The following is a 14,919-nucleotide window of genomic DNA, read 5'->3' as shown; positions in this document are numbered from 1 at the left end:
ACAGTATATTTCTGATGACGGAATGACAGGAAACAAAAACAGCTGCATCCGAGTTGGGGGATCAAACCGAAAAAGAAGGACTCTGTATGCATAAAATGGGGATATAATTTTAATATTAATGAATTATCCAGAAAATTATATGTAACATACTTATAAATGTCAATATTGTGTAATAGTTTATAAAAAAAAAAAAATTGTCCTACCTAGAAAGAAACGTGGTTCTGATTAAGTGCATTTGATATAGTACCTTTCATAAAGGAAAATACACAGATTCATCAAATCAAACATCATTAATAATTCAGAAGTTATGGAAATGATCCAGCAAATGTTGCTGTACAAAGTGAACTCAAATAAATCAAGTGCAAACAAAATCCTTGTGCAGTCAGCGTGGCAGGGTCTCCTACCCTCTCTCATTAGCAGATGGAACACGTCCGTACTAGAGGAAGTGTGGCAGAGAAAGTGTGATGGTGCTCTGATTAATAGCTCCGATTGGGAAGTGTTGCCATTCTGCAGCGCGTGAATCTGTTAACGCTGCACCGTTGCCAGCGAGCGAGTTGCTAACTCCAAACAGCGAGGCTTGTCACTGATTCCACACTTGGATGTACACCTAGATGTGTTAACTTTCCTATTTTCAGTAAGAGAGATCACACGATCGCACGCTAGCAGCGACTTCGATTAATCACTCTTACCTAACATGCATCACGCTGAGTACAAGCCCCATTAGAAGACTTTGCTTCTCTTTGGGGGCACAAGACTGATGGCAAGCAATATTGGTTTTTAACCAAGCTCTTTCATGCAGACACTTGCATGTGATTTAATTGCTGGGCGTGCAGTTTTAGTGCGAGCAGGAAAGGTCACTGTTTCCAATCTGACCTGGTCTCAGTGCCAGGCTGAAGCTCTCAGCAGGCCATGTGTTTGTAAACAAGTATTGCTGCAGGGAGTCCTGCTGAAAGGCAAGATGAAAAACCTCTGGCAGGGCTGAGTGGCCTGCTGGCCAAAACCGCCGCTGAGGTATGACTCCTGCCAACAGGCTCTCATGCCAATGCAGGCACAGCAGGAAGAACATGGGTCTTCTTAAAAATCATGCAATGCTGCATGAGGAACCAGAGGTTCCACCGCTGCGAAAATGCCAGTCATCGAGCAGAGGACATGCTAAAACAAAGGTTAAAGGAAAAAAATCCACCTTTGGATATCCAATTTTACTTTGGCTAACATTTATAAACAATGCTGATCGACTACCGACTGTGATGCCGCATATGACTAACCTCGGAAGCTCGGAAAGACATCATTTTTGACCTCAGTGCCTTTGAGCTACAGAGTGGGAAGTAAAAACTGATGCCTTCATGTTCATCTTTTGCTATCACATGCTAGCCAGCTAACTGTTAAGAGTGATGTATATTTTCCACATCAAAACTGTATCGTCAGTGTTACAGATTTGACGAGCTGTCAAGCTAACAAATAATAAGTGCTACTGTTTATTGATCATGCTGTTAGCAGCCGTGCTGATCTGACGTCACTTGCTGAAATCCAAGTTACATACTTTTAGTCAAATACAGCAACATTGGTTCAAGTGGGAATTCCCCTCGACCCAACGAGAACGATACAGCAGCACTTTAGTGCTTTAGTGTGTCCAGGTCTTTCTTCTGTACACTCTGCTCAAACAGATCAGCTTCCAAAGCTTCAAGTTTAATACTAATACCACCTTCAACTCTATCGTCCTCATCAGCTAATAGATCTCTAACTAGATGAACTGAGTCGCTGCTGTAAATCAGCGCAACTGCGTCGTATATGGTAAATGGTCTGCACTTATATAGCACTTTTATCCAAAGCGCTTTACACTGGTTCTCATTCACCCATTCTCATACACACTCACACACCAATGGTAGCAGAGCTGCCATGCAAGGTGCTAACTTGTCATCGGGAGCAACTTGGGGTTCAGTGTCTTGCCCAAGGACACTTCGGTATGAGGAGTCATGTGGGCCGGGAATCGAACTGCCAACCCTACGATTAGTGGACAACCCGCTCTACCACCTGAGGCATAGCCACCCCGTATATACAGTCATGCGAAAAAATTAGTACACCCCATGCCTTTTCTGACATATTTGGACAAGCAAACATTTGATCCTCTTTGAAGCAGTGCCTAGTAATGAAGCTGATACGTGAGAGGGTTAGAAATAAGACCGGTTCCACCTGCACTCCCTAAAGCAGGTTCTAATCACTGGCACCCGATCTTGAACACCTGATTCTAATTTTATGGATTTGAAGGTGTGATAAATGTAGGGGTGTAATTAATTTTTCCATGTGACTAATCTTTTTCAATCTTTGTCAAAGCAGCTGTATGTGTCATTTGACAGACTGTATCACCTATATTAATAGGCACTGTTTCAAAGAGGATCAAATGTTTGCTTGTCTAAATATGTAAAATAATAATAATAATAATTCCTTGGGGTGTACTTAGTTTTTCAAATGACTGTAACTGCATTACATTCTGGAAATTTGAGTCCAACATTTTCTGTCTCCACTAATTCTACATTAGATTCCTCTTTAATATGGCACAGGAATAACGAAACTACAGCACCAACCAACACTATCAGCACCAGAATTACTAAACACGTCAGACATATTTCAATATAACCCTATTCAATGATTTCCAGGATGGAGATTTTTCCTTAAATGGTGGAAATACAGTGTCAGAAACACTACACTACTAACATGTAAGAATATGCCCACATAACTGTCTAAACAAATAAACAAAGTTCTCATTCAAAAACCGTTTTATCTCTAAGCCTTTGCCACAATGGCCGGAGCGGTTATCACGTGTCGGAAACGTTTATAAGTGACTTATTTAAATTACTCACTGGGTCACCATCTGTTACGCTCCGACTGCTGATAACACATAGCCGTGCACTGGCGACGAATGGAGCAAAACGCAAAATCTCTCATCCACATCCCAAAACCAACTCACTGGGAGTAATTAGGAATATTGAGTGTGGAAAGTCTTTGCAGGCAGATATGTCAATTACTCGCTGTGAATGGGCAAATATTAAAAGCTCACAGAATAGCTCAGCAAATGCCACCACTTATGTGCCTGTTCACGTTCATTGGGGAAATATGAGCATACTTCAGAGGCACATGAAAGACTAAAGCGCTAATCACTTGCACCTGCGTGCTATTCAGTTTGTTTTGAAATCTAGTTCACTTGAAATCAGCGAACATTTGATCAAGCTACACAAACTGCCCTAGTTATGAAAATCTCGCTTTCCTCAAAGCAGAAACTGTGAAAAACAGATTTCTTCCTCCTCTTTATAGAGCAGGCTCGGAGGCTGTGCTTCGTTTGCCAGCGTGACGTTAATTCCGTACACGCCGCTTGAGTTGAAGCCGTGTTGAAGCAGGCCATCTCGGGCTGCAGAATCGGTCTTCTTGTCACCATTAATAGTGCTTTAAAGACCTAAAACCTTCTGTTGATCTCAGAGCACCTTAATGACTGAGGCAGATGTTGAGGCCAGTTTACTCAGTGCAAAGCATCGTACATCGCTGTGCCTTCCCTGTAAAATAAATTAGCACCGCGATATTGTTTTGTTGTGTACTACTTAAGTGCATAGGTGGTGCATTTGGTGACAGAGACATAGTAGCAGGGAAATAAGTGCAAATATTATGTTAAATAGTTCACCCTAAATTAGACCGGAGCAGCGGCTCACAGGGGTTGTGCAAAAGGCCTGGGAGTTTACAGTAATGGATTACACAGAAGGGAAGGGGAAATAAATGGTTTGGCTCCGGCAGCACCTGTGCCACCTGCTCCTGGAGTGGAAGAGAGTGGAAGCATGGAGCAGGACACAGTCACCACCACACAGTGAACATTTTAATAAGCGTGGATGAGCCGGGTTTATAGAAGGAGCAAGTGTTTGCTTTGATGTGAACCTACAAGATCGAATAATCATCTAATACAAAAAAACAAAAAAACAAAGATCATGTGAATTAGGATTGTTACAGTGTCACAGGTCCATCATTAGTCAGCACTGACTTCTTTTTCAAAGTCAGATCAAAATGCATTTTCATCTATTCTTTCTTCTTCTTTTTTGTTTTACCTATCAATTCCTTACTTTAGTAGTTTTCACCTCTTTTGTGTCTGGATGCGACTCCCTAAAAATGGCTCCACCTAACCTCCATTTCTCAGCATAGGGAATGCATCTTGCACTGAAATCTCTACTTTTGTAAACACTAGGCTTGTGCGATATTTCTTTTTTTTTTCTTCTTCTAACCATTAAAAAAAAAAGTCATTAAATGATTGAATCATCCAGAATTGATAGCCAAAAAGACTATGAAAATCAGTATCTCTATCTCGTCAGTTTTTAGGACAGTAACGGACAAGCTGTGAAGTCAGAAACGGCTTTGCTGGCGGCAGCGGCAATCACAAAAACAGCTGCGTTGTGGATTTTGAGGAAATTCCACAGTAATGCACAGTAAAGAGTTAAAAAAAACAAAACAGTACATTTTCAATGTAATCCTTTTATAAATCAGTTGTCTAATGTCCCCGTGGCTGTCATGCTCATTGTTAATCTGTTTGAAACACATCTGAACGCTACCGGTGCAACATTTAACCACTTTCTAATTATTATCACCATTAACATTATTTGTAAAGTGCTTGATTTTGATCTTTCTAGCTCTTCCGGACGAATTACTTCGATGGCGTCCTAAATAAATGGTCAACGGACATTAATTAGACTATACACAGCGCGTACTAGTGAAAATGTTTCTATTTTGCATCCTTTTATTATTTAATATAGTACCACTATTTTCATTACAAATGATATTTATTGACAATAACTCGAGTGAAAAGTAGAATCTTTGTTTCTTTGTGTCTTAGTATTTGGTGCATCCCCTTTTTTCTTTAATGACAGTGTGTACTCGAGTTGGCATGGACTCCACAAGATTTTGTAAACCATTATGATCCATTTTACATCAAATCCATCATGTGGAGTGTTGTCTGGACGCAGGCTTCAGTAGAAGAAATGAGGCATGGGGAAAATCTGACCTTTTGTACAAAGCAGTCAACATGGTCAACGTCACAAAATTGCTTAGTTTTAAATTGTGCAGAATCTTGAATATTAAATATTCGAGATATCGAGCAATTGCTTTCTTTGTTTGAAACCTTCTGCTTATTTCCAATGTAAAAAAATAAATAAATCCCAGATTTTCATTGTGGACTTTTGGACTCTACTGTACATATCTAATACTAGCCAAGTCGAACATATATCGATAGATTTTATTTCACATTAAGGAACTCAAAACATTGTCTATTTACCATGACAGAAAGCAAGGCTGCATGAGATTGGGAGTAGGTGGCAGGGCTTCCAGGCAGTGTCAGTTAATATCAGAATGCAGCAGAAAACCTGCGCAAAATCATTCCAGATTCATATGCCGATTAGCTCATCTCCCGTTTCATTGGAGCATAAAAAAAAAAATGCTCTTTTAAGGTATTTTTGAGTGATAACGCATAGTAGTGTATTTGATGTTGAGCTCCTATGCTGAGCAAAATGCATAAAGGTTGGCAGGTCTAGTAATAAAATATAATATAATCTGAGTAAACTTCACTGGAATTCGTGGCAGTGTAATATTGTGTAGAGACGATTAAATCTGTATATCGCACAAGCCTAGTAAACACATTACACTGCTAGATCTGCTGCCACTTGATCATACATGAGAGCTATTAAACGCTCAGAACATGTAATTGCTGCCCAGAACTAAATGAAATAACTATCTATTTTTGACTAAGCAGCGCTGCACACGGCCCCACTAGTTAGAGGTTTTTTTTGTTTTTTTTTTTAAACTTTTTATTTTTGGCCTCTCCCGCTCCCTTGTGCTAATTACTAATAATGCAAGAGATTTTATGTGAAAATCATTCTCAAAAATATCTTAATAAGGACCACACTAGATGAGAAGATTCAAAGCGAACAGTTTTCACATTTCCTGTAACGGAACACAGCACAGTGAATCCTAATATCATGGCGCTTTCCACTTTTCACACAACAAAGGTTCTAACAACACCCTACCAAACACGGTGCTTAGCCTAGAGCCAGCCAGTTCACATGAAACATGACTGCCACTTGATGCATCGACCTAAACAGATTATCCTGAGCGCCACTGCACAAGGCAAGCAGGTGCTCGGTATTCTACATCAGTCTCCTCATAGACTATTTCAAATCCCTTATTTCAAGGCTGTCTTACCATGGCTGAGCTGCTTCACACACACACACACACACACGCACACATGCACATGTACAGACACACACACACAAACACACTGCACAGCTGTGCAACAGGCTCCATCTTCTCTGCCACCACGTGATCATCTTAATTACAGATCCTGGTTCAGATAAAGTAGATTACACATCAATAAACCTTCATTACCTAAACAAAAAGTCAGTGGCACACACCCCGACATGAGAGCTGCACCGTATTATACTGTATTATTGTACTGTATTATATATTATCGCAACTGATACAGGAACTGTTATCGGATCACATTTTTAGAGGTGGATAAATCATGAATTCATTAGCTAGTCCACAGGGCAAGTGAAAGCTCCAATGTGTTGCCACGTTATGCTCGTCCCTGAGCCCAATTAACTAGGCTAAAAAGTGGCAACTAAACTGATTTAAATAAAATGTCCAATGAGCTAATTATGTATACATTAGCACACACTTTGGAAAATAAGTGAGTAGTTGAATCAGTGAGAGGGGTGACTTTATGCAGCCATAAGTCTCTCATCACGTTCTCTTGTCACACGTAAAGACGTTATTTGAGTTTGGCGAGCATCTTTATTTTCACCTGATGAGAGTATTTAAACATGAGCGCTGTCCTAGCATTGGAGTAATACAACGGTTTATATGTTGCATTGTACTGTATTTTGCTCAGTTTTCTCACTGTTTCCCGTAGTCCAGATTCTGTAACGGTTTTCTAGCATACGATCAAGCTAATTAATATGGCAAGTAAAAAGAGTCCGGTTCAAGTAGTACACGGCACAGCTATTTGCAATATATGAACCAATTAAAGCATGTTATGTTTAAACAAATACATCGAATAAAAAGTTATGTTTTTGGGAAAATCAACAGAGAAGAGTTTTTCCTTTGGATCAGTGAAAATCGCTGGTGCTGGTTATATAGCCTACTGAACCTGAAAAACGGGTGGTCCCAATATGTAATCTGCTTGTCCCGGGGGCCCTGGCTAGCAATCTGTCCGCCACTGTGTTGTGACAAGACAATGTTGTGAACATTGTTATGTTAAAGATCATGCCCATGAACACAACTTGATTGTGATTGTGATGACTGTGATGGTTTGCATAACTTGGCAACACAAGCTTGCACTGAGTGGAGTTATTAGGAGTTCAATACTGAGTCAGTATCGGATATCGACCGAGTTCTGATATCAATACTGTGTTGAAAATTAAAAGTAGGATTGGGACATCACTGAAAAGAATGCTTGTGTTTGTTTGTTGGCGCTGTAGACTCTCTGCTATACATACGTAATTTAGACAAATCAGCCCTCCTGGTGCATTTAAATAATAATAAAGGAGAGAACTAGAATTTATCATTTAGTTAAGGGGATAAATTCTGTGGTCATAGAGAACTACGGCTTTTTTCCTGGCAAAGTCCACCACAAAAATTCTGCAAAGCCTGGTATCCTCTTATATACTTAGGCCACTTAGATGGCACCACTGTAATAAACGCTGTTGTAATAACAGTTATGAACAGCTCCACTGACTCTCTGATGCCCAGAAATTATACCCTTTTGTCCATGTTGACATTTTTTCCCCCCTTGCAATCTTGCTAAGCTTCCATGTAATGCTTTTTGGGAAGAAAAAAAAACATTTTTGGTCAGCAACCAACAATGACCTCAAATGCCATTTGATTACAATGCTGACTCTGTTAGAACATGTGACTGAATTTTACTATACATGCATTTCCTTGTTCAGGCTGAAAGCAAGCCAGCTGAAATATTCTTGACACCTTGTAAACAAGATCTTCTCAAAGATGGAGTCTTTTCTAATAGAAATACATGAACACAAAAAGGCAGACGAAATGCATGAACCTGGCCGGTCTACTCACCGGCCTGGTTGGTTGTGACGTTAAGAGAAACGTATTGGCGCAGTGGTTTGGTGAGCTCGGAGACACCGTTCACAGCCTCCACCTCAAAGGTGTAGTTTTTGTGGGCGAGCAGGTCGAGCACCATGACTGACGTGTTTCTCAGGCCAGTGCGCTGGGGAAGGTAGCGCACGTGGCTGCCGCACGGCTCGTACTGCCTCGACTCTACGCTCATCTTCCTGCAAACCACGCTGTAGGTCACGTCCTTCCTGCCACCCGTCTCCTCCGGGGCGCTCCACTCCAGCAACACGCTTGTCTCGTTTACATTTGAAATGGCGCTGCGTGGGGCTGAAGGAGGCTCTGGGGAAAATGTAGAGTGAAACTATTATAAGCACATTTATGTTGGATGACAGCGCTATTGAATCTATGCACTGAATCTGGCTCATTTCAATTTTTCAATGGCCCACATGTGGCTTACCGTTTAACCCTCGAAACATACCGCTTATTATCAGTTTTTCATCTGAAAGCATACTCTGAATTAATCTGACCCTGCATGTCCTGGGAGTTGATAAGTGAATATACTCTATAGAAACTGTCAGGCTCTAAAATGGCCTTACTGATACATGTAAAAAAAAAAATAATAATAATAATAAATGTCCAGCCCCTAAGGGTTACACCATTGTGTCTATTGTGAAACCAAAGTTTGCCTATTATATAGGCTTACTATATAAGTCTATATACTATATATGGTCTATTCTGCCATATTTTAGCACTGTTCTTTCATAGGCTGTCACTGAGCAGGTATACAAGCTAAACCATAGCATTGTGGAATTGAAGAATGTCAGCATAACAAATGAATTTCTAGTGTCACTTATCATATCATAGCTGCTATAAACAGTCCTTCCTTCACCCAAAAACTCTCTTTTATCTCACTCTTGAAGTTATTAAAGCAAAAAGTGCAGCTTGTCATGTTACTGAGAAACTGTCCTTTTATTATTATTACACTTAGACGTTATTATTAGACTGGATTACGTGTAAATTGCATTAGAAATGTCCCTGTGAATGAGTTGTCACTATAGCAATGATAACATACTAGACTGAACGCAGTAATATAAGCCTCGCAGCTTATGACAGCTGTACAGTCAGAGCTACCGTTACAGAAAATTCATCAGCACCATGTAACCAATGAGAACTGAGAAGTCAGCAGTGCTGTGTATTTGTATTATTTCAAACACCTATATAACTTCATGATAGAGTCTTTCCCCATGTGTCATTTGATGGATCGAACAGTTCAAAGTAGCAAATAACTCAATACACCGCTCCTTCCCTGGATTGTAGGGTTTGACTGCTCCTAAATAATACTCAAAATACCCACTTTCTGTTAAGTTTAAGACGTTTTTGAATATTAAATATAAATAAGATTTACTTTTGACATGATCACAGGCTATAATAACATGTTAGTCACTATGCTGCATATGTTGATGACTTTATACTACTACTACTACTACTACTACTAATAATAATAATAATAATACACTTGCTGCCTTCTTGTATTTCTTATTTCAGATCTGAAATGTAAAAAGGCACCCTGAGTATTTACTTGTGCAGGCCATGTTGGTTGGGTCTGTGTCCTTCCTGTAGTAGCCGTGCTCACACTGACAGGAAGTGGAGCCCTCTGTTTTGGAGAAGCTGTGAGGAGGACACTTACTGCATGTCCTAGTCTGCAGAGCAGATCTGTAGAACCCAGGCTTACACACTGCAGATAAAACGCACACACACACACACACACACACACACACACACACAAAGCAGAAATGATTACATTATGAATGCAACTGATCAATGCCTTTGTACCACTTATTTGGATTTGATGAGAAACATTGGCTGTTAAAGTCAAACATTCATCTGCTTCATTAAAAAAAGAGCAGGTGCTCATATCAATGGGGCTTTGATGGCGAAAATGCAGAGTGCTCATTAACACGCCACACTGTGTCCCACATCATCAACGTTTCTAGCGCAAATGAAACCTTTGATGTATTTATAATTTCACTCCCTTTCTAATGTGCATCTGATGCTGAGTAATTAATATATTTGCGAATACATTTCCTTGACTCAAGGTGGTTTTCTATGGCTATGACTCAATCACAGACGCCGAAGAATGTACGAGTGAACGATACACACTGAATCGAGAGAACTCGTCGAGCCTTACAAATCGGAAACATCCACAAAGCATGGATATGTAAAAGAATGGGATTTAAGATGTCCGTGGGACAGCGAGACAGACGGATCCTGTGCATCTCGTGCTTTTTTACTCTTTAAATGACTTTCAGCTTAGCACCGATATGTCTGCCCAGCAGACACACTGACACTGCAGAACACACTCAGGTAATGGATTGTTGTGGATAAAGAGAGACATATTATCAATGGCCTCTGCAGTGCAAAGTGCATACACAGACATTAATTAAAGCTTCCTGGGCATGCATTAAAGAAGCTCTGTAAATTTAATCCAACACCAAGCTGTAATCAAAACTGTATTCTGTATCGAAAAAAATAGTACTCATAAAGCTCTGTTTCTCACAATGTACATGAAAACGCTGGATATTGATTTGTATTCGAGTCTGTGACTCTCTGAAAAATGAGCTGGCTATAAAACAACCTCATCACCGTCTCTCCTGCATGATGAAGATACTCAGATATCTGTCATTCACAGCATGCCATGCTCGGGCCTGCACATTACGTTTGCCTCCTGTCTGAAGCTCTAAATAGACCTCTGCAGGGTTTGGGTTTGGCAAGCATCGGGCACTCTTAATCCATACACAGTCTAAACGGCTTGCTTGCTTTAATGGAGCATAGCGGCAGCAGCTACGGATTGGCTCTCCATATGAAAATCAGGAGTACAAATAAAAGAAAACGAGCAGTGTATCACTCTCAGCTCTGATCAGACACAGCACACTAGTGTCTGTAATTACTTTATCTGAAAGTCTAGTTGACATTTAAATTGTGCTTTACATTTGAGCCGCTGTGACTCTATTAAAGATCATTTCCTCTGCCCTTGCCACGCCTCAGAGTCGGCATGCTCGTAGAGAATAAAAACTGCTGTTGCGATCAATGCACTTATAGTATTTGACTGAAATAGCAGTATCGCTCTAAGGAAGCACCATACTGTACGAAGTGTGCTGGTGGACACCAAGATGAGCCAACCTCACGCAGGTGAAGTAGGGTTTCTTTTGGAACAAATGATAACAGCAAATGCTACTGAAGCAACAGAAATTCTTGGCTGGAACCCAAAACATTATTATTATTATTATTATTATTATTATTATGCCATTGTTATATCTGTTTATAAACAAACTGAAATAATTTAGTGAACTGTATTAGACCTATATTTCAGCTTAGAAATTAAAAATGAGCTTTATAGGGTAATCAGTGTATAACTGATATAACTATTTTAATATAAAATAATAGATTCAGGGTGTTGACATGGCCTCTAAATTCCCCGGATCTCAATCCGATCGAGCGTCTGTAGGATGTGCTGGACAAACAAGTCTGATCCATGGAGGCCCCACTTCGCTACATACAGGACTTAAAGGGTCTGCTGCTAATGTCTTGGTACCAGATACCACAGCACACTTCAGAAGTCTTGTGGAATCCATTATGACAATGCATACCTACTTCCTATAGTTATTTACATTTAGAAAGCAATTTACTTTCCATTAAAGAGAGAGGTTCGAGAGAGGTGTGTGAACCGGCCACACACGATGAACAAAGCATGAACTGATAACCTGAGACGCATTCCTGTAAACAAACCCGAGGAGACCCTGTTTGAGAACATTCATTGCTAAACACAGGGTTTATGCTTTGTGTCAAGGAAAGCGTTTATGCTGTACTCCAGCGTTCGAGAAAAACAATCAGATTTACCAATCAAGCTATTTATAAACATAAAAATCATGATAAACATTAGATAACTTCTGGTTAACATTATGTAAAAATCCACTCAGTTGGTATTATTTATTATTTACTGTATTTTTTTTTTTTGGTTTTGTTTAATCCCCCACACAGAACACAGGTCAGAGCGGGGGCGTATGTGGATTTATGTGGATTTATGTGGATTTATGTGGAAATATTCTTTTGTGATTCTGGTCTATGTTGACATGATTCATCTGTAGATTCATGCAGATTTTTCAGGTGCACTTTCATGCTTCGAATCTCCTGTTCTACCACATCCCAAAAGATGCTCTATTAGATTCAGATCCTGTGACTGGGAAAGCCACTGAACTCATCATGTTCATGAAACCTGTTTGAAATGACAGGTGGTTGTTTTGTGACATGGTGCATTATCATGCTGTAAGTAGTCATTAAAGGATGAGTAAATTGTGGCCATGAGTCCAATAGGCTGTGACATTTAAACAATGATTGTATGGTATTAACAGGCCCAAAATGTGCCAAGAAAATATTCCCCACACCATTACACCACCTCCACCGGCCTGGACTGTTGACACAAGGCAGGTTGGGTCAATGGATTCATGCTGGTGACACCAAATTCTGACCCTACCATTTGTACCATTTGAATCAGCCAAAATCAAGATTCAGGATTTTGGGGTGCACGGTGGCTTAGTGGTTAGCATGTTCACATCACACCTCCAGGATCCGGGGTTCGAGTCCTGCCAGGGCCATGTGTGTGCGGAGTTTGCCATGGGTGCTGCGGGGGTTTCCTCCGGGGACTCCGGTTGCCTCCCCCAGTCCAAAGACATGCATGGTAGGCTGATTGGCGTGTCTAAAGTGTCCGTAGTGTATGAATGGGTGTGTGATTGTGCCCTGCGATGGAGTGGCACCCTGTCCAGGGTGTACCCCGCCTTGTGCCCGACGCTCCCTGGGATAGGCTCCAGGTTTCCCCGTGACCCTGAAAAGGAGTAAGCGGTAGAAGATGGATGGATGGAAGATTCAGATTTGAGTTACTTTAGCCTTTCTGGAAAAAAAAAAAAGTCTGGCCATCAACATCAGCAAGGCATTTCTGACCACAGAACCGCCGCTCACTGGATGTTTTTTTCTTTATTGCACCAGTCTGAGCAACTCTAGAGACTGTTGTGTGTGAAAATCCCAGGAGATCAGCACCAGCCCATCTGACACAAACAGTCATGCCACATTCAAAATCACTCAGATCACATTCTTCCCCATTATGATGTCTGCTGTGAACATTACCTAAAGCTGCTGGGCCATATATACGTGATTTTATGCAATGCAATACTGCACTAAAATCGGCTGATGGGATAATTGCAAGAATTAGTAGGTGTACAGGTGTTCCTAATAAGAACAGAATATAAGGTGTTCAGTGAATGTATATAGGGCCTGGGTAGGGTTATATATATATGAGGCCCTATCCAGTATCAGTATAATGTTCCTAATAAAGTGCTCATTGAGTGTATACTGTGAAAGCTTATTCTGTATAACAGCTGTAGAGGAAAAGTCCATCACTGAAATAGGGATAAATTTTCAGCCATTTTACTCTTTTGGTTTACTTATAAACAAACAAAAAAATAGCCTTGTGGGCTATTGTCAACTTTGCATACATTTCTGGCAGAAATATAAGCCTTTTTTAAAAGAGATTTTGCAAGAATTAAGATGACACATCGCAATGTCAGCTTAGCATCATATCTATCTTAGAATTCATGCTATTAACAATGTAATATTCGCAATCCCAACTTCCAGCTTCACCATTTCACCACCTTCTCCTCATTTTTTATCGAATTCTCTAAAAGACAGCCAAAAATACCTGAGTGAAACCAGCTATACTACTTGGGTATTAGGCTTATCAGTTCATAAAAAGGTTCCCTTTTAACAGTTTATCAGTTAATAGCCTACAAGTTCTTACTTCTGGCATGGCACCTGCAGGCCTTTCTGTCAAACAAAGACATTTCTCCTTCCAACATGAGCAACGAGTCCTTAGGAGGGAAAAAAAAACCTTCTTGTACTCCACTTCAATTTACAAAGTATTTGCAGTGACCTTGCAATTGCCATTAAACTACCTCCCACTATGAAAATGACAAAGGCTGATTTAAATGTCAGGCTCTGAACCGTCTCATGCTAATGGAGCTGTAGTTTATCTGGATGGCTCTTAAATACCAGGCACAGCATAGTAGTGAGCGTCCTCAAATTATTTAAAGATGCACATTTTGAATCCAAGAAAGAAGAAAAATCCTGTTGCTATTTTGGCCACTTCTCCTGCATATGCTCGAAATTCAGCACTGGAACAGTGTCCTGCATGTCACTGGACTCGGATCGTGGTGTAGACTCGGACTTCTCTTCCGATCTTTCCCATGCCTGAGAGTTCAGCCTGTTCTTACAAGACACTTCATTTAAACAATCTGTCGTGTGACTATGATACATTTTCTGAGAATGTTCTGAGGATTACAAATATGGATCCTGACATGGCCAAATCCATTTCTCCACACTTCAGTCAGGCCCCAGCCGAGATAATCCCACAGGACGAGCAGCATTATGATATAAAAGCAAATCTTAATGGAAACAAGATGAGGTTGGATTAAATAAAGGGCTGGAGACAGGCCGCAGTAATGGTCCTTGTACGAGCCTGTGATTGGATTACACCAGGGACTGGTGTGAAATGAGGACTTCCTGTATAATTCTTCTTTATTAAACACACACGCACAACACAAAGGAGTGGATTATTATCTACCAAATTAAGTTGTTAGTACCTCTGCTCCTTAAATAAATACATCCTTTTTTTTTGCAAATCGTTCGGCACACACATAGAAGGAGGTATAAACAGAGTCGTTAAAAACAGCATCTACTGTAACTGAATGACCTTGACAAAAAATTGGGTGC

General features: G+C 40.4%; 1 protein-coding gene across 1 annotated transcript in view; it reads right to left on the bottom strand.

Annotated features, from left to right (window-relative positions):
• The window catches only part of LOC128620125 (ephrin type-A receptor 5), a 63,998-nt gene that overhangs the window by 23,954 nt on the left and 25,125 nt on the right, over positions 1 to 14,919 (bottom strand). Inside the window, exons 4-5 of the mRNA XM_053644810.1 lie at positions 9,680 to 9,835; positions 8,104 to 8,439 (exon numbers count right to left, since the gene is read on the bottom strand). Coding sequence (XP_053500785.1) covers positions 8,104 to 8,439; positions 9,680 to 9,835 — 492 coding nt within the window. The remainder of the gene's footprint in view (positions 1 to 8,103; positions 8,440 to 9,679; positions 9,836 to 14,919) is intronic.

This window comes from Ictalurus furcatus, chromosome 16 (assembly GCF_023375685.1).
Source record: "Ictalurus furcatus strain D&B chromosome 16, Billie_1.0, whole genome shotgun sequence".
Classification (NCBI taxonomy): Eukaryota; Metazoa; Chordata; class Actinopteri; order Siluriformes; family Ictaluridae; genus Ictalurus; species Ictalurus furcatus.
This window is presented reverse-complemented; position numbering and strand designations above follow the sequence as displayed.